Here is a 22,463-nt window from a genome sequence, read left to right as displayed (position 1 = left end):
ACATATTACCTTGAAGGCTAACAGCAATATACTGATCAAGATGCAGGTAGAGCAGCTTCTTTCCCATCTATTTAAACCCCCTCCAAGACCCAGGAAATTGAGGGTTCCAAAAGACAATTATTCACTCTTCTGTTCAATCCTTCCACACCATGGCAGTTCAAAAACTACAAGTTGGCATGGCCGGCCTTGGTCGAGTCGGCAAGCTCCATGCTATCAATTTCCTACAGAAGACACCCCGCGCAGAGCTTGTTGCGGCATTCACTCCAGACCCTGCTGAGATTACATGGGGAAGAGTGAACCTGGAGCCCCACGGTGTGACTCTCTACACCAACTATGATGAAATGCTCAAGCATCCAGGTCTACAGGCTGTTGCTATTGGTACGGCTACCTCCGTGCACGCGGAGGAGACAATCAAGGCCATCGAGCAAGACTTGCACGTTCTCTGCGAGAAGCCCTTGTCTACCGATGTCGAAGTGGTATGAATTTCCTCTGTTTGAAATCAAGACGAATGCTGATGAATATCTCTTTCAAGTGCAGAGCAGTGGTTCAGGCTGCTAAGAAGAAGCCCCATCTGAAGGTGATGTGTGGCTTCTCCAGACGCTTCGACGAGTCATACCGTGATGCCCACGCCAAGATGGAGCATGGTCTCATCGGACGGCCTGCCATTATCCGCAGCCAGACTTGTGACAAGTTTGATCCCTCGGGCTTCTACGTCGAATATGCAGCCTGGTCCGGCGGCGTCTTTGTCGACATGTCTGTGCACGACATTGACCTCAGCCTATGGTTCTTTGGGGATGAAATCATGCCCAAGAGCATCTCTGCCCACGGTATCACCGCAGTCCAACCAGAGCTGAAGAAGTACAACGATTATGACAATGCCGTGGGTATTGTGGAGTTCTGGAATGGCAAGATCGCCTACTATTACTGCTCGCGCATGATGGCCGCCGGCCAGGAGGACACCACTGAGATTATTGGCACCGAGGGCAAGTTGACCGTGAATGGAAACCCCCAGCGGAATTTTGTCAACTTATTCCACAACGGTGGCATCACTCGCGAAATCCCTCACAATTTTATGGGTCGGTTCAGCCCTGCCTTTGTCCAGGAGGCGAATGACTTCACCGCGGCCTGCCTGGACAACACGCCGTTGCCCATGAAGTTGAGCAATGCTGTCAAGGCCGTTGAGATTGGTTCTTACCTCCAGGAGGCACTGGTGTCCGGGAAGCAGATTCATTTCGATGAGATTGGGCGACGAATTCAAAAGGCGCAGCTGTAGATACACATAGAAATGAAAATAGATGAATTTTATGGCTTCTTGTTCAAATGACACTGCCCGACAACGGTACCGGAAACCCTAAACCCCAATTGACGGGTAGGGTCCTAGCGAAATCCCGTTAGCTTATACTTCTCTGTCTCCTAGAATTTACTCCTGACTCTGAGCTTATAAAACCGGCGCTATACAGCAAAGCCCTATCTACGTAAGTACTATGGGGGTTCCCCACAATATGACGCAGGGAGATCGGCAAGGGGTTATTTATATCTTCACCTTCACACTTCTACAATATACTTCCCTCCAGGACTTGGATGTTGATATCTTAAGTTGTTCATATTGCTATAATATATGCTAGTGCGTTTGTTTACAGACTTCAACTTCTGACGCATGGACGAATGTCAGCATGCGATTTAACCTAAGCTCACTCGGGCTAAGCTCCCTCTATGCATCGTTGCTCTCTTTCTATTCGGGCCAGGAGTCGAGTTCAGTAACTCATCGCCCTGTTCTCCCGCCATCTTACCCGCTAGCGGTACGCAACCCGTATCTATCGGCATGGATGCCCAGCGACCGAGTACAGCAGCTTCCCTATGCCGAACCCCAATTCTGGGCTGGCCAAGACCTCGGCTGGTCTGTAATTGTCCGTGTAAATGGTCAGGCATATAGTCTGATGGGCGTGCCAGACGCGGACGCGAACAATATCCGCCCTGCGACAGTGCGTCGTGCTGAGTTTACTGCGACACATTCAATATTTGATCTCACGGCTGGCCCCGTGGCAATCACGCTAGATTTCTTGTCGCCTGTGTCGCCCTCGAACTATGTTCGGCAGTCGCTTCCTTTTAGTGGGTTACACGGAATAAAGTCGATTGTTTATTGAATTGACTAACACTAACAGGTTATTTAACTGTGCATGTGTCTAAATCGCGAGGTCATGAGATCCAGATTTATTCGGACATCGATGCTAGGTGGACTGGCCAAGAAAGCCGCTCACAGCGCGACTTCGAAGAGAAAAACGGCCTAGCCATCTACTCACTCACCATCGAAGACGCACCGCTGTATGCCGAGGCAGACGACATGGCTCTTTGGGGCTCAGCAATCCTTGCCTCTCAATCTTCTAGCTTCACTCAATTGTCCGCCCTCTCGGGAAGCCTCAAGGATGTACGAGGTCAATTCGTCCAGGCCGGTGAACTATGTGGCGAGGACAGTACCTGGGGCGAGGGAAGTGTTATCGCATTGGCCCACAATCTTGGCAAAGTCACTGGTGGGCTTTCTGTGAACTTCGTGGTCGGGTACGAGAGAGAAGCCGCCATCAACTACCTGGGAGAAGCGTACACAGGTTTCTATCGTGCAGAGTATCCGACCACATCGAGTGCCCTCTCGTTCTTCTTGGATGACTACAGCGGCGCATTGCTGGAGTCATTGAAACTGGATCAGGAGCTGGTCGCATTATCTGTCGCCGCTGCAGGTCCCAAGTACGCGGATATCCTAGCTCTTTCGACCCGACAAGCATACGGAGGAATCGAACTGGTTATTCCCAATGGCTCTCTCGACACCGGCGAGGTGTTGGCTTTTATCAAGGAGCTTTCGAGTAATGGAAATATCAATACCATCGATGTGATCATGCCCGCCTTCCCAATCTACTATGTCATGGATCCAGATTACATCCGACTGTTGCTGGAACCCGTAATGAAGTACCTTGCTGCTGATCGCTGGCATTTGCCATACATGATCCATGACCTTGGTACTCATTATCCCAATGCCATTGGTCATGATGACCAAGAAGCAGAGCCAATGCCCATCGAGGAGTGTGGAAATCTGCTTATCTTAGTTGCTGCATATGTTCGAGCCACTGGCGATATCGACTGGACTTCGCAATATATGGAGATTTTCCAGAAGTATGCAGATTATTTGGTGGATAATAGTATTGATATTGCTAATCAGTTATCGTCGAATGATGCAGCTGGACCTCTCGCCAACGAGACAAATCTGGCAATTACGGCTGCAGTTGGCCTCAAGGCGTTTGGGGAGATGAGTGGATATGAATTCTACTCCCGTGTTGGTGAGCAGCATGCCAATATCTTCTTCCAGCAGGGCCTGGGAACAGACAAAGACCAGACACATTTCGTTCTGGAATATCCTGACTGGCCAGCTACTTGGAAGACACCGTACAACCTCTTCCCTGATGTGTTGCTGGGTCTGGAGGTATTCACCGACGCTGTCTATCAGATGGGAAATAGCTTTTTTAGATCTGTTCGTGGCGAATATGGTGTGGCTCTCGATAACCGCCAGGACTGGGCCAAATCAGATTGGAATATGTGGCTGGCTGGCACCTTTGAGACTAGAACCAGAGACGAGTTTGTCGATGACCTGTGGTCATTCATGACCAACGGAAAACACAAGTGGCCTTTCTCTGATCGGTATGTTGCGACTTCTGCGCATGGAAATGAGCCGGGAGTTCCTATCTTGTGTCGGGCCCGTCCAACTGTTGGTGGACATTTTGCGTTGTTGGCACTTGAGGGTCCTCGATCCATTCAGTCCTTATCATGTCGAGGTCAAGCAGCGTCAGAGCCTGCCAGACAAAAGTTGGATAGGCAGCAATATCTCGTTGGAAATCATATCGAAGAACTTTGATACACATTGTCGCTGGTCTGACAATAAGCGTGCCATGTCATCATCTGGGCTATATAGTAGGATATCTACGTAGCAAATAGTGAAGCACCTTGGGATGTATGCCTACATATCATATGCCAGTTCCTAGCCCGGATAATCGGGCAAGAAGCGTCTGTCTCACTTGCAATGTTAGACTATAATGACCTATATCTTGGGTCAGTCTGGATGAAGAAGAAAAAATCACCATCGCCTAGTAGCAGGCGAGAGTATTGTCATGTAGTCAAATCAATCAGATCAGTCAATTTAATGTATTTAGTTAGTTCCATGCATGAATAGAAGTGTTGTTTGCACTGCCTGAGGTACCTGCCAGGGGCGGCTTACCTAATATTCATGTCACGGCTGCTGCTTCATCGATGAGAAAGTGAACCTTCGACATCTTTTTCCCCTCGACACACCTTCATCCTTTCCTTTCCTTCTTTTCCCTTCTTTCTCTCCTCCTTCATCTTCACCCATACCTCTACTTCCTCCCATCCACACTTACATTCAACAACTTCATGGCTTCTGTAGGTGGCTCCCTAACCTTACCTCCCCTCGCAGCTGCGCATTTGCCCCCAGCTTCTAATCGCGCCGAATACCATATTTTTGAGATCTTGGAAAGCTTGGCTAATATCATTCTTTCCTTTTCATTTATAGCCGCGCCCCAACTTCGGTGCTCAAGGCTACCCTATCTCAAATGGTGCGGCTGCGGGCCCTGTCCCCGGTGCCACGCCGCTCCTCCCCAACAATGGCCGTGTGATTCAGAGCGGACCGACACGAATCTTGTGCATTGCAGACGTCCGAGGTGATTACATTCTGGCGGTCTTTTCCTTGGCAAAGTGACAGTATTAATTGAACCCGTAAACCAGGCAACTTGAAGTCTCTTAACGAGCTTGCGAAGCAGGCCCGCGCCGACCACATCATTCACACAGGTGACTTTGGTTTCTACGATGATACTTCCCTCGAGCGAATTGCAGACAAGTGAGTTTTCTTCCCCAGCTTTTCGGCGCGTGTTTGCTGCCCAACACATTCGCCTCACCAGGCACCAAAATAGACTAGACAGCATCAGCTAACCCCGGATCTACGAACAGGACATTGAAGCATGTCGCACAATACTCCCCCCTCCTCCCTGAGAACGTGAAACGGTCCATCGCACAGGTATCTCCCCAGCAGTCAATTAAGCAGCGCTTCCCGCCCGACCAACTGCCCCTCTCTGAGCTCTCTATGCTTCTCGACAAGCGCATCACCCTTGATGTCCCAGTTTACACAGTTTGGGGTGCCTGTGAAGATGTGCGCGTGTTGGAGAAGTTCCGCTCAGGTGAGTACAAGGTAGACAAGCTTCACATTATCGATGAGGCCAACTCACGCCTTCTCGATATTGGCGGTGTGAAGCTCCGTCTGCTGGGCCTGGGAGGTGCCGTTGTGATGCATAAGCTCTTCGACAATGGTGAAGGAAAGACGACTATTGCCGGCGGCCAAGGTACCATGTGGACAACGCTTTTGCAGATGGGCGAACTCATTGACACCGCCAACCGTGTCTACGACCCCTCCGAGACTCGTGTATTCGTCACCCACGCCTCGCCTGCCCGCGAAGGCATGCTGAACCAGCTATCCGTTACACTGAAGGCCGACTTTTCCATTTCCGCTGGTCTCCATTTCCGCTACGGCTCCTCGTACAACGAGTTCTCCGTGAACCCGTCTTTGGACCACTATCGCGGCAAGCTTGCTGCCTCTAAGGCATCATTCAACGATGTCTGGGAGACCGTCAAAACCGAGGTGGAGGCAGCCATCTCCTCCAATGATGGCCAGAAGACTCTTCTAGAGAATGCCCTGGATGTTGTTCACAAGATGCCTTCCATTGCTAATGGCGGTAATCCATTCGGTGGCCCTGTTGCCGCTGGTAATGCTGCCGGACAGGTCGACGAGAGTGCATTCAAGAATATGTGGAATTTCAACTTGGCGGATGCCGCATTCGGATATCTCGTTTTGGAGGTTGAAGCCGGACGCATCGCGACGGAGATGCGGGCTCAAGGATTCAACTTCGCCCACCGCACTGGCAAACCCCAGGCAGGTGGTGCCCCTCAAACTGTCTCCAGCGGTCACCCAGCAACCACTGCCTCTCCCGCTCCGACTGGCGCTGCCCGAACCCCCGTCGTGGCTCCTCAGTTCGGCCAAGCCCCTCCCGCGCGTGCACCTATTCCTCAAGGCCAGAAGGGCCCGAGGGCCTCCCCTGTCCCCGTGATTCCCAAGTCTATGAGCCCGCAGCCAGCTGTTCCCGCCTCTGCTCAGCCCGCCGGGGAAGAAAAGGTCGCAGCTGCTGACACTAACGGTACCGCCCCGCACGAAAAGCCAAGTGAATCACCCGCACCTCGGGGCGAAAAGAAGCCTGCCAACGCTCTTTTCGTCACAAGCGCCGAAAGCGAACAGGCTGTCCGTGACCTCATCTCTGAGGAGGATAGATCGAAGATTACCAAAATCGATAAGCTCGGCAAATACAACCACGTTGTGACATTCTCGAGTGCTGAAGAGGCCAAGGCGGCTATGGACCACCTGCCTATTGAGTTGAAGAAGCCCGGCCCCACTCCCCATGGTCAGCAACGCAAGCCCAACTTCAAGTTCTTCGAGGACCGCGGCCCCCGGGCTGCTGTCGGTAATGCCGGAACTTGGCAGTCTAGCACCCGCGGTGGCATCACCACCGCGCCACGTGGCTACCAAAGCGCCAGTGACAGTGATGGCAGTCGCCGTGGTGGATTCGGTGGTCGTGGCCGCGGTGGTCGTGGCAGTGGCGAGCGTGGTCGTGGTGGCCGTGGAGGAGGTCGGGGTGGCTTTAAGAGCGGCCCAAATGACACTTCTGCCCCCTCGGGTGACAAGCCCGTCGCATCCGGTGACGCCTAATCGGCAACATTGAATTTTTCTATGTGTCATAGTTTTTTTCCCCCGGCCATCGACATTGCCTCGATCTTACACGCCTGATACTCTAATCCTTTTGTGCCTTTTTATCTCATCCCATTTGCGAATCTTCTTTGCCTTTTTGAATTTGATAGCGCTCAATCTTTATGTTCTTTGTTCTCAAGTCTAGTCAGAAAGACAGGACATGAACGCGAATTGCAGCGTTGATCTGGACTCCGAAGTAGAGTCCTTGAGGTCCAGACAGTGTTTCTTTTTTTGTTGAGGGAAAAGTGGGATGCAGAAAACATCTGAAGAAAAAAAAACGAAAGAAAAAAAAAACAGAATACGCCCTTTCACCTCGTTTCTCTTTGTACTTTAGTTTTATGTCCGTGGACCACATCGATACCCTTACAGCTCTGCTTTGGACTCTGTAAATCTAGATACTCCGTACTCGTGTACAAGCCTTTCTACTGTATCTTCCCGATCTCCAATGTTGCACTGTAAATTTGTATTGGCAAGCATAGTAAAGAATATCTCATTGAAAGAAGAGCTAGGAATACAAAACCTGAACCGGACTTAGTTTCCCGGAGTACCTGCGACATATCCTTCAGCCAAGTCACCGGGATCTACAAACCATGTTCCGGGGGGAGGGTTGGCGATAGAAGAAGTCATCAAATGTGTCTAGAATAGGCGTCTGAAAAGTGATATTTGGGGTCTGCCGCCTGGTCGATATGATAATCACGAGCTTGACTTCTCCCTTCGAGTTTGCTGGGATAGGTGCAGAAGGTAACATCGAATGGTTCTTCCGAACTTGATTGCCCCCGAACGCGTGCAGCTCTGAACCCCTGAATCGAATGTTTATGCAACCCTAAACTGGTTCGCCAATCAGTCATTTCGGTCTGTAGGTGATCAACAGCCCGTTCATGGACTCGATCCACTAGCTTGATAATCATTGACCGTGTATCAAGCTTTCTACATTTGTACATCTGCCTGCCCGAAATTGTCTTTCCTACAATGGTCGGTGGGATACTCGTGAAAAGCAGGTACTTTGCCACCATGATTTCTTCCTGTTCTCTCACGACCTTGCGGATCTCACCGACCAAGGACCCGGTGGCCTCCAAGGTATCTCCAGGCAATGTATCGAAACACTCGGCGTCTTGGGAGTCGGAGTGTAACATGTCTGAATGTCTAGCTGCAGCAACGGGGGATTTTCTGGCAAAAAAGCAACGTAGAAAGTGCTCACATTTCCGAGATTAGTAAGTTTTGGAATATGTCATCCTTACCTGAATGAGCGATAAGGATGAAACGTTCCTCTTGAGGAGACAGAACGGTTGATAAAAAGACCACAGGCCAGGGATAAAAGAGAAGGGAAGAGAGAGGAGAGAAAAGGAAACGGTCAGATAAAGCAGGTGACGTCCTAAGAAAGGAGCCACTTCTATTTAGTAGTACACACATATAAGGACAAAACAGCCCTAGTTCACAAGTTATACATGCAAAAGTCGTGTTCACAAAGCCTCTAGGAGATATTTAAGACACATTTAAGCATAATATCGGGACTAAAAAGACATCAGACCGAATAAGCCAAATATTTTTGTCTGATTTGATTTGAGATACTGAAGGTGAATGTACGCGTCTGGGCAGATGAGCCCATTAGTCAACCACCAGGATGGCCAGAAAGGAGTCGACAGAGTAGAGATGCATTAACAGATTGTGTACAAAAAAGAAAGAAAAAAAAAAAGGTACGCAAAGCAGAGCCATTCTGTCCCAGTTCAAGGAAAGTAGTATATCAAGTTCGCCATATTCCCTTTCCGTACAATAGGCACTGAGCCATCCATGTCATATTCCTAAAGTCTCATGGCCAGTGTGAGACAAGGTCCCCCATTCGCCAAGCTCAATGATGCGAATCAAAACAAGTATGAAACAATCAATTGGCAATTACTGTTTGAAAACCAATAAAAACGGGAGAATAAATAAGCAAATGTGGAAGAGAGAGAGAGAGAGAGAAAGAATGTGTATGTGCCCCTCAGATGGGAGACTGATAGATTGCCAACTATGGGCATTGAGAAAAAGATCCGTTTTCAAAATCAAATATCCGCTGAATTGGATGTTGTTTCTCCCCCATGACTTTTCTTCTTTTATCCTGTGTTGTATTCATGACGCCGAGCAGGATTCCTCCTATAAATGACAATCGATGATGGGTATGCGTAGAAATCAAAAAAAGCGCGAGTATCAGGTGTTGGTCCGTGAGTCGTGAATTAAGCCCGAGTATGAGTTGAAGGGCAGTGGGCATACTGGAACCAAGCTACTTGGCTCGTCCCATAATGTCGTCAACGTCATTCTGGTTCACGACTACACCACTCTCGGAACATCGTGCTTTGGTGCGAAGCTCGGAGCAGAGATTGTCAACATCAATCTCGCCGTTGCGGAACCTTTCCATGGATTGAAGACGATCCCTAGAAAGAAAAAAAAAAGTCAGTAATCTGGAATATAAATTGGCGAGTACTTAGACAAGCGAGAACATACCAAATTTTCGTGCAAGACAGCATCTGTGAGTGGTTTTCGCCTGGAACAACCTCATCTTCCTCGAGCTTGCTATCAATCTGGGCAACAAGGTCCTTCTTGGGCGGGGCCACGCTAGTGGCCACCTCGGACAAGTTGTGGGATGGACTGCCCAGGTCCGGCAGAGGGAATGCTTCATTGAAGAAAGAGCCGAAATCCTGAGACAGCACAGCATCCTGGGGCTCTCGCCAGTCACCAAAGAGCACTGGATCGAACTGGCCCCCATTTTGATGAACCATCCAATCGATTCCAAGATCCTGAGAATCTTCGCCCTCGGCTTGGCCATCGATTGGGGTTGGCTGGCCGCTTGAAATACTGATAGATTTGGATCTGTTATCACGAACCGCTGGGATGGGATTTCTGATATTGCCACATGCCATACCAAGCTGTGCACAGAATGATTTCTCGCCATCGGTGGTGACATGCCCGCCGCACAAGTCACCTGGTCCCAGCTCGCGATGCTGCCCATCTGGAGAGTTCAGACTTGGTTCTGGGGAAGTCCCGTTCGACGACGGCATCTGACTCTGGTGCGAGTCGCACGAAGACGACGGAGAATTCTCCGAAGTAGAGTTGTCAGTTGTGGAAGACTTGAAGCCAGAGTAGGGTGCTTTGGCGGAAGTGGCACTGTTGGGAGTTCCGCTATACTTCGATTTATTCGACTGGGCAAGAGAGTTCGACCGAGACGAAGGACTATTCAGACTGTCGCGACCCAAGACACCAGGTGCCTGGGGAATGTCGTTAGACTTGGATTGGTCGTTCTTGTTGGCCTGTCCGTTGAAGAGATGACCACCAGGCAAATCGCCAAACTTGGGGAAATCGAAGAGAAACTCGTTATTTTGGAGGCCATATGCCCCCTTGGAATGGGCGCTTGGAATGGAATTCGAGCTCATAGCTGAGATGCCGTTTCCTGATCCCGAGGCCATCCAGGAAAGGCGCTTTCGGTACTCACGGAGCTCGACCTGCAACCGCTCGACCTGGGCACGCAGCAAGCCATTCTCCTGGTTTGTCATGTCGGATGTCTTCTGCAGCTTTTCCACCGAATCCTCCAAGTCCTTCAGGTGCTTCTCCTTGCGTTCGCGGAAGGCTCGCTGGGCAGCCCGGTTTTGAGCCTTGCGCTTCTGCTCAATACGTCAGTTCACGGCTCTAGTCCCAGCAACTTCCGCGTGCATCAAGAGTGGCATACCGTAGTAGGCTCTGAAGTCAGTGGCTTCCTACCAGGCTTCTTGGCCTCGCTTTCCCTACGCTTCTTTCCGGTCTCCTCTCCGTCAGCGTCCGACTTCCCCTCGAGGGATTTGCGCTTCTCGCCAATATCATAGTCATAGTCAACCGATCCCGGTATGTCACCGATCAAGTCGGCGGAACCGGGGAAATCGAAGTCAACCTCCGGGGTAAAATCCAAAAAAGGGCTTTCGTCATCCCCGAACCCAAAGTTGTTGGCGTGAGGATTGTCAAACCCACCCGAGGGAGGGCCGCTGAGACCATTTGAGGAATTTTCGTCGGGGCTCTGAGAGGACCCGATTTGGGGAGAGCCGCTTTGGGGCTTCCGGCCGGGGTTGTTGGAAGATAGAGCGGCGAGTAGGAGATCTTGTTGGTTTGGGGAAAGGTAAAGACCTTGCTGGTATCGTTGATCATAATCACTCATTGTGGCGGGTTACTTCCAATGGATAGAAGGGCTGAAAGACGAGAGAAAGGTGATAATGAAAATTGAATGGATTTCAATAGAGGTCCAACCGGGCTCCCGCCCGTAACAGATTTGATGAATACCGTTAAACGAGGAGGGTTGGAGGATGATTCGATCCTCGCAATAAAGCTTCACAGCTTGACCGAATTTGTGAGTGAACAAAGGCCAACCTGATATGTCGAATGTTGGATCAGTCGCAAGTAAGAGCCGATAGTAGAATTCCAAATGTTGGGGGGCGATATGGGGCGATAGGGGGGTTGATCTTGGATATGGAGGGGAAAGAGGAAGAAGAGTTTCCTAGTCTCGAGAGGGGCCTGAGGCGAGAATGGATTCCCCGCTAGTCAAATTGTAGAAATGTGGCTCAGGCAAACACGAGGCTGATAACTATGATGAAACTAAAAAATAATTGAAAGGTGCAGAATCTAAGGGAAATGATGAAAGAGACAGTATGACTGGAGGGCTGGATGACTGGAGGGGAGAGGGGAATGGGCGATAGACATAGGCGGTGAAGTATCTACTGGATATGATTGGCTGTTGGCATCTTTGCTTTGAAATCAGTTTTCCTCTTTTTTTCTCCACTTCGAGTAGCTTCTCTCAAGCCCTAAATCACCCTTTAACCTGTTACCGGAATTCCGGGTACGAAGTACCTACATACCTCCAGGACCCTTACATTCCATCTGACTCATATATCTGTGATTCTTCCATATACGGAATACTACATGGAGCAATCTGAAATTGCGTTACTCTAGTCCCGAGGTCTGGGCCCTCGGATCTCCCAATCCCCCGGTCCGATATTCTTAAGTATCAGACCACTAGGTGGCATTGCCACTTTCCCATACGAGGGAATTTATTGGATACCCGTATATATATGTACGCCATAGGTCTAAATTACATGCAAGGTAGTCCTAAACGTCCACGGGTGCATATCCCCATATCGATCTGCAAAAAGTGGATTACCTGGGTATCGGATTTGCTTATCGCAACCTTGTCTATGATGTATGCGATCTACTAACTAGAACGACCTAGTTACATATCACGGGATAAATCAGACAACTAATCTAGCTAATATACGAGCGTAATTTTCCTCTAACAAGTTAAAGTCTTGACCACATGCCAAGGTTAGTCCTACATATCTCTGTGGCGTAAACCCAGTATAAAGGCGGACAAAAAGGCGGACAAAAAGGCGGAAAGTAAAATGCACGTGACCGGGGACGAATTTGCCATCAGATAATTATTTCTCCGCAATTCACCTGGTCACTCACTTTCAAGCTTCACCGATACGCGTCCAACAGCTCAAGTTCCTAGTATCACTCTTTTTTTTTGCACTGAATCATACTCTCTCATCATGGCTGATCTCTCTTCCTTGGAGACAGATTTGTCGGAATGCAATTCTCAGGTTAGTTGCCGCAAACCCCCCAAACGGTCACTCACCGCGCCATGGCCACTTACTGAAGCCAATAGATTGAAACTGTCATGCTAGGCTTGGAGGTAGACCCTGACAATGCGGAACTAAACAGTCTCAAAGCTGAGCTCGAAGAATACATGGACGCTCTCAAAACTCAAATCGCCGAACTCAAGTCAATTGCGCCCAAACCAGCTCCCAAGGGTCGATTCAAGGATAATGCTTCCAAGCCTACTGATAACTCAGAGGAGGCATCTACTACTACTACTACTACTACTACTCCTACTCCCGAATCGTTCTCGGTGAACGACGTCGTTCTTGCGCGCTGGGTCTCTGGCGATAAGGCTTTCTACCCGGCCAAAATTAACTCCATCACTGGTTCATCGACCAATCCAGTGTACCTTGTCACATTCAAGTCATATGCAACTGTGGAAACTTTGACAGCCAAGGATATCCGACCCATCTCTGGCACTGACTCGCGAAAGCGCAAGGCTGATGGAACACCAGGCAGTTCGGCATTTCCCTCGCCCACTCCCCCTCACCCCGGCGTGATCTCCGCCGCGGCAGATATCAACCCCGCACTGGCTACCCAGGCTCGCAACGAACCCAAGGACGTCGATGGACTGGCTCGTCCTGCCAAGGTGCCCCGTAAGTTCAAGGCGCAGAAGGAGCTGGAAGAAGGAAAGAATAAGTGGAAGGATTTCGCTGCAAAGACCAAGGGCAAGGGCAAGGGTGCATTTGGCAGAAAGGAGAGCATGTTCCGCACGGGTGAAGGTGTCAATGCACGAGGTATGGATTCTCTATCAATAATTTTTTTCTCGACTGGATACTAATTCGTCTCTCATCTCTTAGTGGGATTTACAGGTTCTGGACAAACCATGCGCAAGGATCCGACCCGAACCCGCCACGTTTACCAAAAGACCGACGATGACGGCTATTAGGTTGCAACACTTATATTGCCAGGCCTGCATTGTGATGATACCCCCTGGGCGAATGGCTTTGCCAATTTTTCACATGTGACATCTCATGATCTTCTCTGAGCTCCACTCATTGTTCTCATCGCTAACTGAAACATTGGCGATGCAGACGTAGTCATAATTGTCTCTTCTGTTTTGAGACTCGGAGTTCCTGTTCATAGAATGCGGTTCGGCTCGGAGTCATTTCTATGTAATATTTTCTGAATGAAATCATAATTTAAACGGCATATATTAGGGCTACATAGACCCGTGGACTCGTATACTCAAAATATCTCATATCCATGATCTTGACAAATACTAAAAATCAGGTATATTTTGATAGATGCCAAGAAGAGAAATGATTCGAGCCATAATGTGCCTGACGTTAGCGCTGGGTTGACCGTGCGGGGGGGGGGACTGTCTCCGCCTTCACGTCACTCCCTTCCGAAAGCTTGCTTTACACTCCTCCTTCGCGTTTTCAATACCTTGAATCGATTTCAATTGAATCTTCATATTAGACCTTATTAGATTATCCTTGAATTCGCATCTCCTTACCCCCCTGAGCTCGGCCTGCAACCATCCCCACACCGACAAGTGCATGGCCAACCTCCATTAGTGAAAGTGTCGCCCTTCGAGACATATTATCTGGAGACTGGTATAAAGGGTCCTATCTCCCATCATACCTCCCCTTCCCGCAATATGCGGTTACCTAAGGCTATCGCTGCCATCGTTGGACTGGGCTCTTTTGCGCCCACTCTTGTCAGTGCGCAGGGCGAAACCAAAATCCATGAAGAAGGTCGCTGTGCTATCCGTGGCCATTGTGGAAAGCAGTCTATTTTTGGGGGAGAACTACCCTGCCCTGATAATGACTTGGCACAACAACCAGAAGAGGCAGTACGCCAGAAACTGGTAAATCTGTGTGGCAGCAAATGGAGCGAAGGCCCGGTCTGTTGTCGAGAAGAACAGGTGAGAGATCCCGAGCTCTAGTTTCAACGTGGTGACCGTGCTGATAAACTATAGATCGATGCTCTTTCAAGTAACCTCAAGCTAGCAGAGGGAATTATCGCGTCCTGCCCCGCCTGCCGAGACAATTTTTTCAATATATTCTGCACCTTTACATGCTCTCCCGACCAGTCGCTTTTCATCAATATCACCAAAACTGAGGAGCACAGCTCTGGTAAAAGACTTGTGACTGAGTTGGATAATGTTTGGTCCAAAGAATACCAGAGCGGTTTCTTCGACAGCTGCAAGAACGTAAAGAACGGTGCCTCGGGTGGAAAAGCCATCGACTTCATTGGCGGTGGCGCTCAAGACTATACCCATTTCATGAAATTTTTAGGGGACAAGAAGTTTCTTGGAAGCCCGTTCCAGATCAACTATCACACGGAGCCCAGCGGGTCTAACCCGCAAGGGATGCAGGCGTTGTCAATAAAGCCAAAGGCCTGCAATGACGAGGACAAATCATTCCGATGCTCTTGTGTGGACTGCCCAGAAGTGTGTCCGGAGTTGCCCGCCATCTCTCCCCACAAGATCTGTCATGTAGGACTTCTACCGTGTCTATCTTTCGCCGTCATCCTCATTTATTCCATCTTTCTGTTGTTTGTTATGGCTCTTGCGAGCTATGTCACATACAAAGAACGCCGGTTCCGCAAGCCAGAGCGGGTGCGCTTGCTGCAAGATCCCACGCCCAGCGATGACGAAGATGAAGGAGAAGTCATGCACCACGGAGGGTACATAGAACGGACACAGGGAGTGTACAAGCTCAATTCTGTGCTGTCAGCCTTGTTTTACCGGATTGGTGGTACTTGTGCGCGGTTCCCCGCAATCACAATATCCTCCAGTGTCATAGGAGTGACGCTGCTGAGCCTAGGGTGGTTGAACTTCGCAGTTGAAACGGATCCGGTGCGACTCTGGGTGAGTCCATCATCTGCAGCCGCCCAGGAGAAGGCTTTCTTTGATCGAAACTTTGGTCCATTCTACCGAGCCGAGCAGGCATTCTTAGTGAATGACCGCCCAGAGAACGACTCACGTCCCCTCTTGGACTATGAAACTCTCACTTGGTGGTTCGATGTCGAGTCCCGTGTGCAACGCGTGATCTCGTTGGACCAGGGTCTCAACCTTGATGACGTTTGTTTCAAGCCGACTGGAGAAGCCTGTGTCGTGCAATCGGTCACTGGGTATTTCGGCGGCTCTGTGTCGAACCTTGACCCGGACACATGGAAGGACCGACTCAGCCACTGTACAGAGTCGCCTGGAGACCCCAGCTGTCTCCCCGGTTTCTCGCAGCCTCTGAGGCCCGAAATGATTCTTGGTGGATACGAAGACACAGAGAATGTTCTGGATGCCCAGGCACTCATTGTGACCTGGGTGGTAAATAATTACGCACAGGGAACCGAAGAAGAAGCAAAAGCCATCGATTGGGAGAACACTTTCCAAGCCGTTCTCGGGGTAGTCCAGGAAGAAGCTGCTGAGCGAGGCCTTCGCGTGTCTTTTAATTCCGAGGTCAGTTTGGAACAGGAACTGAACAAGTCTACCAACACCGATGCGAAGATCGTTGTCATCAGCTATCTGATCATGTTTTTCTACGCCTCGATGGCCCTGGGTTCGGTCACAGTTACCTGGAGGTCTATGCTGACCAACCCTTCCAACGCTCTCGTCCAGTCTAAATTTACACTGGGGATCGTCGGAATCATCATTGTTTTAATGTCTGTTTCTGCATCGGTCGGACTGTTCTCGGCAGCGGGCGTCAAGGTGACCTTGATCATTGCTGAAGTTATTCCATTCTTGGTCCTGGCAGTAGGAGTAGACAACATTTTCTTGATCGTCCACGAATTCGAGCGAGTCAATATCAGCCATCCTGACGAAGAAATCGACGAGCGAGTTGCCCGGGCGGTTAGCCGAATCGGACCTAGCATCTTCCTGTCTGCTTTGACGGAGACAGTGGCCTTCGCCATGGGCGCCTTTGTTGGCATGCCTGCTGTCAAGAATTTTGCAGCATACGCCGCCGGTGCGGTCTTCATCAACGCCATTCTGCAAATTACCATGTTCATCTCAGTCTTGGCTCTGAACCAGAGACGTGTGCAGAGTCTCCGTGCGGACTGTGTCCCTTGTCTAACCGTCCGGAAAGCAAACTCATTCGGCTTCCCCGAGGAAAACTACGACGGACAGGAGGCGGAGAGTACTTTGCAGACCTTCATTCGTCGGGTCTACGCACCTTTCCTCCTAGATCGTCGGGTGAAAGTAGGCGTTGTCATATTTTTCTTGGGTCTTTTAACTGCTGGTCTAGCCTTTATCCCAGAGGTTCCTCTTGGGTTGGATCAACGGATTGCTCTACCTAGCGACTCGTACTTGATTTCATACTTCAACGACTTGGATTCATACTTTGGTGCGGGGCCTCCAGTCTACTTCGTGACCCGGAATGTGAATGTTACCCAGAGAAGTCACCAACAACAGCTCTGTGGACGGTTCACCACCTGCGAGGAGTATTCACTGCCCTTTATTCTTGAGCAAGAATCTAAACGTCCGGATGTTTCTTATCTTGCAGGCTCTGCCGCCAGCTGGATCGATGATTTCTTATATTGGTTGAACCCCCAGCAAGACTGTTGTAAAGAAAATGGCAAGCTTTGTTTCGAGGATCGCGTTCCTGCTTGGAACATATCTCTCTCTGGGATGCCAGAAGGATCCGAATTTGTGCATTATGCCAAAAAATGGATCGATGCTCCCACTGATGCCTCTTGTCCCCTTGGTGGAAAAGCGCCCTACAGCAATGCTTTGGTCATTGATGACAAGTACAACACGATCAATGCCAGTCATTTCCGTACTAGTCACACGCCGCTTCGGAGCCAGGATGAATTCATCGAGGCATATAGTGCAGCTCGCCGGATTGCAGACAGCATCTCACAGGAGCATGGCATCGACGTCTTCCCATATTCCAAGTTCTACATCTTCTTTGATCAATATGTTTCCATTGTGCGACTTGCTGGTACCCTTCTTGGGTCGGCTGTGGCTATCATCTTCGTCTTAACCTCCGTGATACTAGGGTCTGTAGCCACGGGCGCTGTGGTTACAACCGCCGTGGTTATGATAGTGGTTGATATTATTGGCACTATGGCGATCGTTGGTGTGTCCTTGAATGCCATTTCTCTTGTCAATTTGGTTATTTGTGTGGGCATTGGTGTTGAGTTCTGTGCTCACATTGCCCGAGCATTCATGTTCCCCGCTCGACCCATTATGGAGAAGGTACCCGCCGAATTCCGTGGTAAGGACGCTCGAGCATGGGCGGCCTTGGTCAATGTTGGTGGAAGTGTCTTTAGTGGTATCACTGTGACGAAACTTTTAGGTGTTTGCGTCCTGGCATTTACTCGAAGCAAGATCTTCGAGATCTACTACTTCCGGGTGTGGCTAGCCCTGGTGGTTTTTGCTGCTACGCATGCTCTCATCTTCTTACCAGTAGCTCTCAGCTACTTTGGTGGTGGTGGTATGTGCAAATTGACCCTTGAATGATATGAACTCTACTGACAGATTTAGGTTACTTTGACCCTGCGTCTGACGGTGGCCTAGAGGCCAACCTCGCTTCGCGTGGCTATCGCTCATCACTCATTCATGAAGATTACGATTCTGATGAATATTAAGTCCTCGGTTGTTTGGGGCTTTAGTGTTGTGGGTCTAGGAATGACCGGATGACCGGTAACCCTGGAGTCCATTACAACGCGCTGCTCGTTATGTGTCTTGAAGTATAGTTTGCTATCGAACGAGATAGAAGAAAGAGGTGTTTTCGGCCTTTTTTTTCCTTGATTTTTTCTCTTTTTTCTATGTTCAATGGGGGAAATTTTCATACTTTTAGGCATGTTGCAGTTTACTTAGGGATAGCTTGTATACTAGTGATATCCCAATTGCAATATTTAATGATAATCAACTGAATGATCATACGCATTAACATCAGAATATAATATGATATAACCCTAATACTTAATATAAATTCCCATATAAATGAAGTCATAAAAGAAATCTCTGCCCAAATTCCCGCGTGTTGACAATCCATGCGCTAAACTCAATTGGGCACCAGCCCACCTCCCCTAAATTTTTTTTTCTTCTCCCTCTCTTTTTTTCTTCCTCTCCTCCATCACTCTCTTTTTTTCTTCATCCTTTTTTTTCTTGTCAATATTGCTTTGTGATACCCCCTTTGAGTTGTTTGTCTGAGACAGACCGCTCAATCTTTGTTCGTGTGGCCTGAGTCTCTCAGAGACAGGGCAACTGAAACCCTCCCTTGAAAAAACGACCACTTTATCCTTTCCATCATGGATCAACAGCGATTCCTGCAGCAGTTGCAGATTATCCTGGACCGTGAGTTCGTCTTGCACCTTCCAAACCAATGCTCATCTTGCTGACCCATTCTTTTAGCCTCTCAGGGAAACCTTAAGGAGGCCACAGGAGTCTTGCAAAAGGAATTCTACAACAAGCCCGAATCCCTTGTCTTCCTTATCCAAATCTGCACTAGCCATGATGACCAAAATCTGCGCCAGCTCTCTTCTGTGGAGTCTCGTTCGCTTGTTTCCAAGCACTGGTTGAAGGTTCCCGCCGGCCAGAAGCCCCAGATCCGCGAGCAGCTGCTCCGCTCCACCATGGGCGAGAGTTCATCTCTCGTTCAGCACTCCATCGCTCAGATCATCTCTGCTATTGCAAAGATCGATTTGAACGACGGCGAGTGGGCTGATCTACCCAACTTGCTGCTGCAGGCTGGTAACAATGGAAACGCCGCTGAGCGTGCTGTGGCCATCTACATTCTCTTCACCATCTTGGACACTCTCGGTGAAGGCTTTGAGGAGAAGTTCCAGGACCTCTTCAATCTCTTCAACAAGACTATCCGGGATCCCGAGAGTGCTGAAGTTCGCATCAACACCCTCATGTCCCTGAGCAAGCTTGCTATGCACCTCGATTCGGAGGAGGATGAAGCTCCTGTCAAGGCCTTCCAGGAGCTGGTCCCTGCCATGGTCGCCATCCTCAAGGATTCTATTGAGAAGCAAGAGGAGGACCACATCATGCAGTCTTTCGAAGTCTTCCAGACTCTGCTTGGTTGTGACCCTGCTTTGCTGACCGTCCACCTCAAGGACCTGGTCATCTTGATGAACCAGATCGCTGCCAACACCGAGGTTGATGAGGATGTCCGCACCCAGGCCATTAGCTTCCTGATGCAGACCATCCAGTACCGCAAGCTCAAGGTTCAGGGTATGCGCATTGGCGAAGAGCTCACCCGCACTGCTCTCCAAATTGTGACTGAGTTGGGCGATGCCGCTCCTGGTGATGATGATATCACTCCTGCTCGTTCCGCTCTCGGCCTCTTGGACATGCTCTCCCAGAGCTTGCCTCCCAGCCAGGTCGTTGTCCCCTTGCTCAACGCACTGGGACAGTACTTCAACAATGCCGACCCTGACTACCGTCGCGCTGGTATCATGGCCCTTGGCATGTGCGTTGAGGGTGCTCCCGACTTCATCAGCACCCAGATGAAAGAGATCTTCCCTATGGTCCTCCAGCTCCTGGCTGATCAGGACCCCAAGGTGCGCCAGGCTTCGTTGCACACTGTCGCCCGTCTCGCCGAGGACCTCGTTGAGGACCTGAGTTCCGAGCACGCGCGCCTCATGCCCTTGCTCTTCCAGAACCTGGCCAGCGCCATGCAAGAGTACAAGGGCGAGGAGGAAGGCCCTACCCTTGATATCATCAAGGCTGGCATTAGTGCCATTGATGCTGTCGTTGATGGTCTTGATGAGACTGCTGTTTCTCCTTACCAGGCTGAGCTTGTTCCCATTCTGCACAACCTCTTCAAGCATCCCGACTTCAAGATCAAGGCCCTTGCTGCCGGTGCTCTCGGATCCCTCGCCTCCTCTGCCGGAGACTCCTTCCTCTCGTTCTTCGATGAGTCGATGCACCTCCTTCAAGAGTTCGCTACTGTTAAGGACAGCGAGGATGAGCTTGACCTCCGTGCCAGTGTCACCGACTCTATGGGTGAGATGGCCGCCGCTGCTGGTCCCGAGCGTTACCAGCCGTATGTCGAGCCTCTCATGCGCGCCACCGAGGAAGCTTTGCACCTCGGTCACTCCCGTCTCAAGGAGAGCACTTATATCTTCTGGGGCGCCATGGCCAAGGTCTACGGCGAGCACTTCGCTCCCTTCCTTGACGGTGTTGTGAAGGGTCTGTACGATTGCATCGAGCAGGACGAGAGCGATCTTGATGTTGACCTCGGCAGTGCTGCCAAGGACCTTGTTGGCCAGGAGGTTACCTTCAACGGCCGCAAGGTCAAGGTCGCAAGTGCCGAAGACGACGACGAGGATGGTGATATCGAGGATGTCGATCTCGAAGATGAGGATGATTGGGATGACATCACTGCCACCACCCCTCTTTCGCTCGAGAAGGAGATTGCTGTTGAGGTTATCGGTGATCTCGTCACCCACACCCGCAGCGCCTTCCTTCCTTACTTTGAGAAGACCATCGAGCATGTGATGCCCTTGTGTGAGCACCCTTACGAGGGTGTTCGCAAGAGCACCATCAGCACTCTCCACCGCTCATACGCTATGCTCTTTGCTATCGCTGAGGAGAACGGCCAGATGCCCAAGTGGCAGCCCGGTCTTCCCTTGCAGGTTCAGCCTGCCAAGGAGGTTCAGAAGTTCGGTGAGATCCTGATGACTGCTACTGTCAAGATGTGGACCGAAGAAGATGACCGGTATGTTTCAACCATCTTTTCTCTCTTTTCTTCCCTTACCCAAACCATTTCTATGATGATGTTTTTCCGCTTAACCCAGCTCACTTTGATGCACCAAAGGCGCACTTGATGTAAACGGCGAAGTCTACACTCTGAGATCTACTTCCACCATTGCCTCATTATCTATCAACTGTCAATTCAATGACTTGATTGCTGACCGATATTTAATAGTTCTACTGTCGCCGATATCAACCGCAACATGGCTGAGAACCTCCGCTTCTGTGGTCCTGCCCTCATTGCCAATGAGACCATGCTTCACAACGTGATCCAAATGATCACCGATATCATCACCAAGCAGCACATTTGCCAGGTCGAGTTCGGTCCTGAAGAGGAGACTCTCGAGGCTGGTGAGGAATCTTCCGAGTTCGACTGGATTGTTGTCGACACCGCCCTGGACGTTGTCTCTGGCATGGCCGCCGCTATGGGTCAGAGCTTCGCTGAGCTCTGGAAGGTCTTCGAGAAGACCATTCTCCGTTACGCTGGTAGCACTGAGTCTCTTGAGCGTGCCACTGCTGTTGGTGTCCTCGCTGAGTGCATCAACGGCATGGGTGCCGCCGTGACCCCCTTCACCCCTGTCTTTATGAAGCTGCTCCTTCACCGCCTCGCCGATGAGGACTCTCAGACCAAGTCCAACGCTGCCTACGCCGTTGGCCGCTTGATTCAGCACTCTAACGCTGAAGCTGAGATTATCAAGGAGATCCCCACCATCCTTGCCCGTCTTGAGGCTTGCCTTCAGATGAACGTCTCGCGTCTCCAGGATAATGCTACCGGCTGTGTCAGCCGCATGATCTTGCGTTACCGCGACAGTGTCCCCACCAAGGACGTGCTTCCTGCCCTCGTCAACATTCTTCCCCTGAAGAACGACTTCGAGGAGAACGAGCCTCTCTACCGCATGATCTGCCAGATGTACAAGTGGGAGGATGTCACCATCCGCGAACTCACCCCCAGCCTCCTTCCCGTCTTCCAGTCGGTTCTCACCGGCGATGAGGATCAGCTGGATGATGAGCGTCGGGCCGAGCTGATTGAGCTGGTCAAGTGGCTGAACCAGATGCAGCCCGGTGCCGCTCCCTGGGTGGAGCAGCTGTAAGCCGATTGCTCTTTTATGGATTGATGAACGAAAAAGGATTTATTTAATGGATAGACGGATGGCTTGGAAGCCCGAGATGACTAGACGATACCCCAGTCACTGCGGCGATGATTGATGAAACCCCTCAAAAGTTGCTGCTGTATATACTGTCAATGACTACATACTTTGATCTTCACCTTTGAATTTTTGTATAGAACTGCCTAAGCTACCTTTATAACAGTAA

At 50.2% G+C, this 22,463-nt stretch overlaps 7 protein-coding genes across 7 annotated transcripts; 6 read left to right on the top strand and 1 right to left on the bottom strand.

The window, feature by feature from the left end:
• Positions 1 to 149: 149 nt before the first annotated feature.
• Positions 150 to 1,273, top strand: N7447_004742 (putative NAD binding Rossmann fold oxidoreductase; the record flags this gene model as incomplete). Its single annotated transcript, XM_057229004.1, has 2 exons — positions 150 to 476; positions 533 to 1,273. 2 exons carry the CDS (start codon positions 150 to 152, stop codon positions 1,271 to 1,273), a joined length of 1,068 nt encoding a protein of 355 aa, XP_057084094.1.
• A 400-nt stretch (positions 1,274 to 1,673) lies between these two features.
• On the top strand, positions 1,674 to 3,898 carry N7447_004741 (putative glutaminase; the record flags this gene model as incomplete). Its single annotated transcript, XM_057229003.1, has 2 exons — positions 1,674 to 2,109; positions 2,163 to 3,898. 2 exons carry the CDS (start codon positions 1,674 to 1,676, stop codon positions 3,896 to 3,898), a joined length of 2,172 nt encoding a protein of 723 aa, XP_057084093.1.
• A 533-nt stretch (positions 3,899 to 4,431) lies between these two features.
• N7447_004740 (uncharacterized protein) lies at positions 4,432 to 6,808 on the top strand (the record flags this gene model as incomplete). Its single annotated transcript, XM_057229002.1, has 4 exons — positions 4,432 to 4,440; positions 4,571 to 4,718; positions 4,783 to 4,894; positions 5,005 to 6,808. The coding sequence occupies 4 exons, from the start codon at positions 4,432 to 4,434 to the stop codon at positions 6,806 to 6,808; spliced, it is 2,073 nt and encodes a 690-aa protein (XP_057084092.1).
• A 2,296-nt stretch (positions 6,809 to 9,104) lies between these two features.
• Positions 9,105 to 11,003, bottom strand: yap1 (putative bZIP transcription factor AP-1/Yap1; the record flags this gene model as incomplete). Its single annotated transcript, XM_057229001.1, has 3 exons — positions 9,105 to 9,255; positions 9,326 to 10,479; positions 10,545 to 11,003. 3 exons carry the CDS (start codon positions 11,001 to 11,003, stop codon positions 9,105 to 9,107), a joined length of 1,764 nt encoding a protein of 587 aa, XP_057084091.1.
• A 1,384-nt stretch (positions 11,004 to 12,387) lies between these two features.
• Positions 12,388 to 13,385, top strand: N7447_004738 (tudor domain-containing protein; the record flags this gene model as incomplete). Its single annotated transcript, XM_057229000.1, has 3 exons — positions 12,388 to 12,438; positions 12,504 to 13,233; positions 13,297 to 13,385. 3 exons carry the CDS (start codon positions 12,388 to 12,390, stop codon positions 13,383 to 13,385), a joined length of 870 nt encoding a protein of 289 aa, XP_057084090.1.
• Positions 13,386 to 14,099: 714 nt separating this feature from the next.
• ncr1 (sphingolipid transporter NCR1) lies at positions 14,100 to 18,031 on the top strand (the record flags this gene model as incomplete). The annotated part of the gene is made up of 3 exons (XM_057228999.1): positions 14,100 to 14,366; positions 14,421 to 17,877; positions 17,928 to 18,031. 3 exons carry the CDS (start codon positions 14,100 to 14,102, stop codon positions 18,029 to 18,031), a joined length of 3,828 nt encoding a protein of 1,275 aa, XP_057084089.1.
• A 666-nt stretch (positions 18,032 to 18,697) lies between these two features.
• On the top strand, positions 18,698 to 22,240 carry N7447_004736 (putative importin beta-4 subunit; the record flags this gene model as incomplete). Its single annotated transcript, XM_057228998.1, has 3 exons — positions 18,698 to 18,743; positions 18,801 to 21,114; positions 21,325 to 22,240. The coding sequence occupies 3 exons, from the start codon at positions 18,698 to 18,700 to the stop codon at positions 22,238 to 22,240; spliced, it is 3,276 nt and encodes a 1,091-aa protein (XP_057084088.1).
• Between the last annotated feature and the right edge of the window lie 223 nt (positions 22,241 to 22,463).

Source organism: Penicillium robsamsonii (genome assembly GCF_028829455.1).
Source record: "Penicillium robsamsonii strain IBT 29466 chromosome Unknown utg000003l_segment0_segment0, whole genome shotgun sequence".
Taxonomy (NCBI): Eukaryota; Fungi; Ascomycota; class Eurotiomycetes; order Eurotiales; family Aspergillaceae; genus Penicillium; species Penicillium robsamsonii.
The sequence above is the reverse complement of the archived record's forward strand: the minus strand, read 5'-3'. Positions and strand labels throughout refer to the sequence as shown.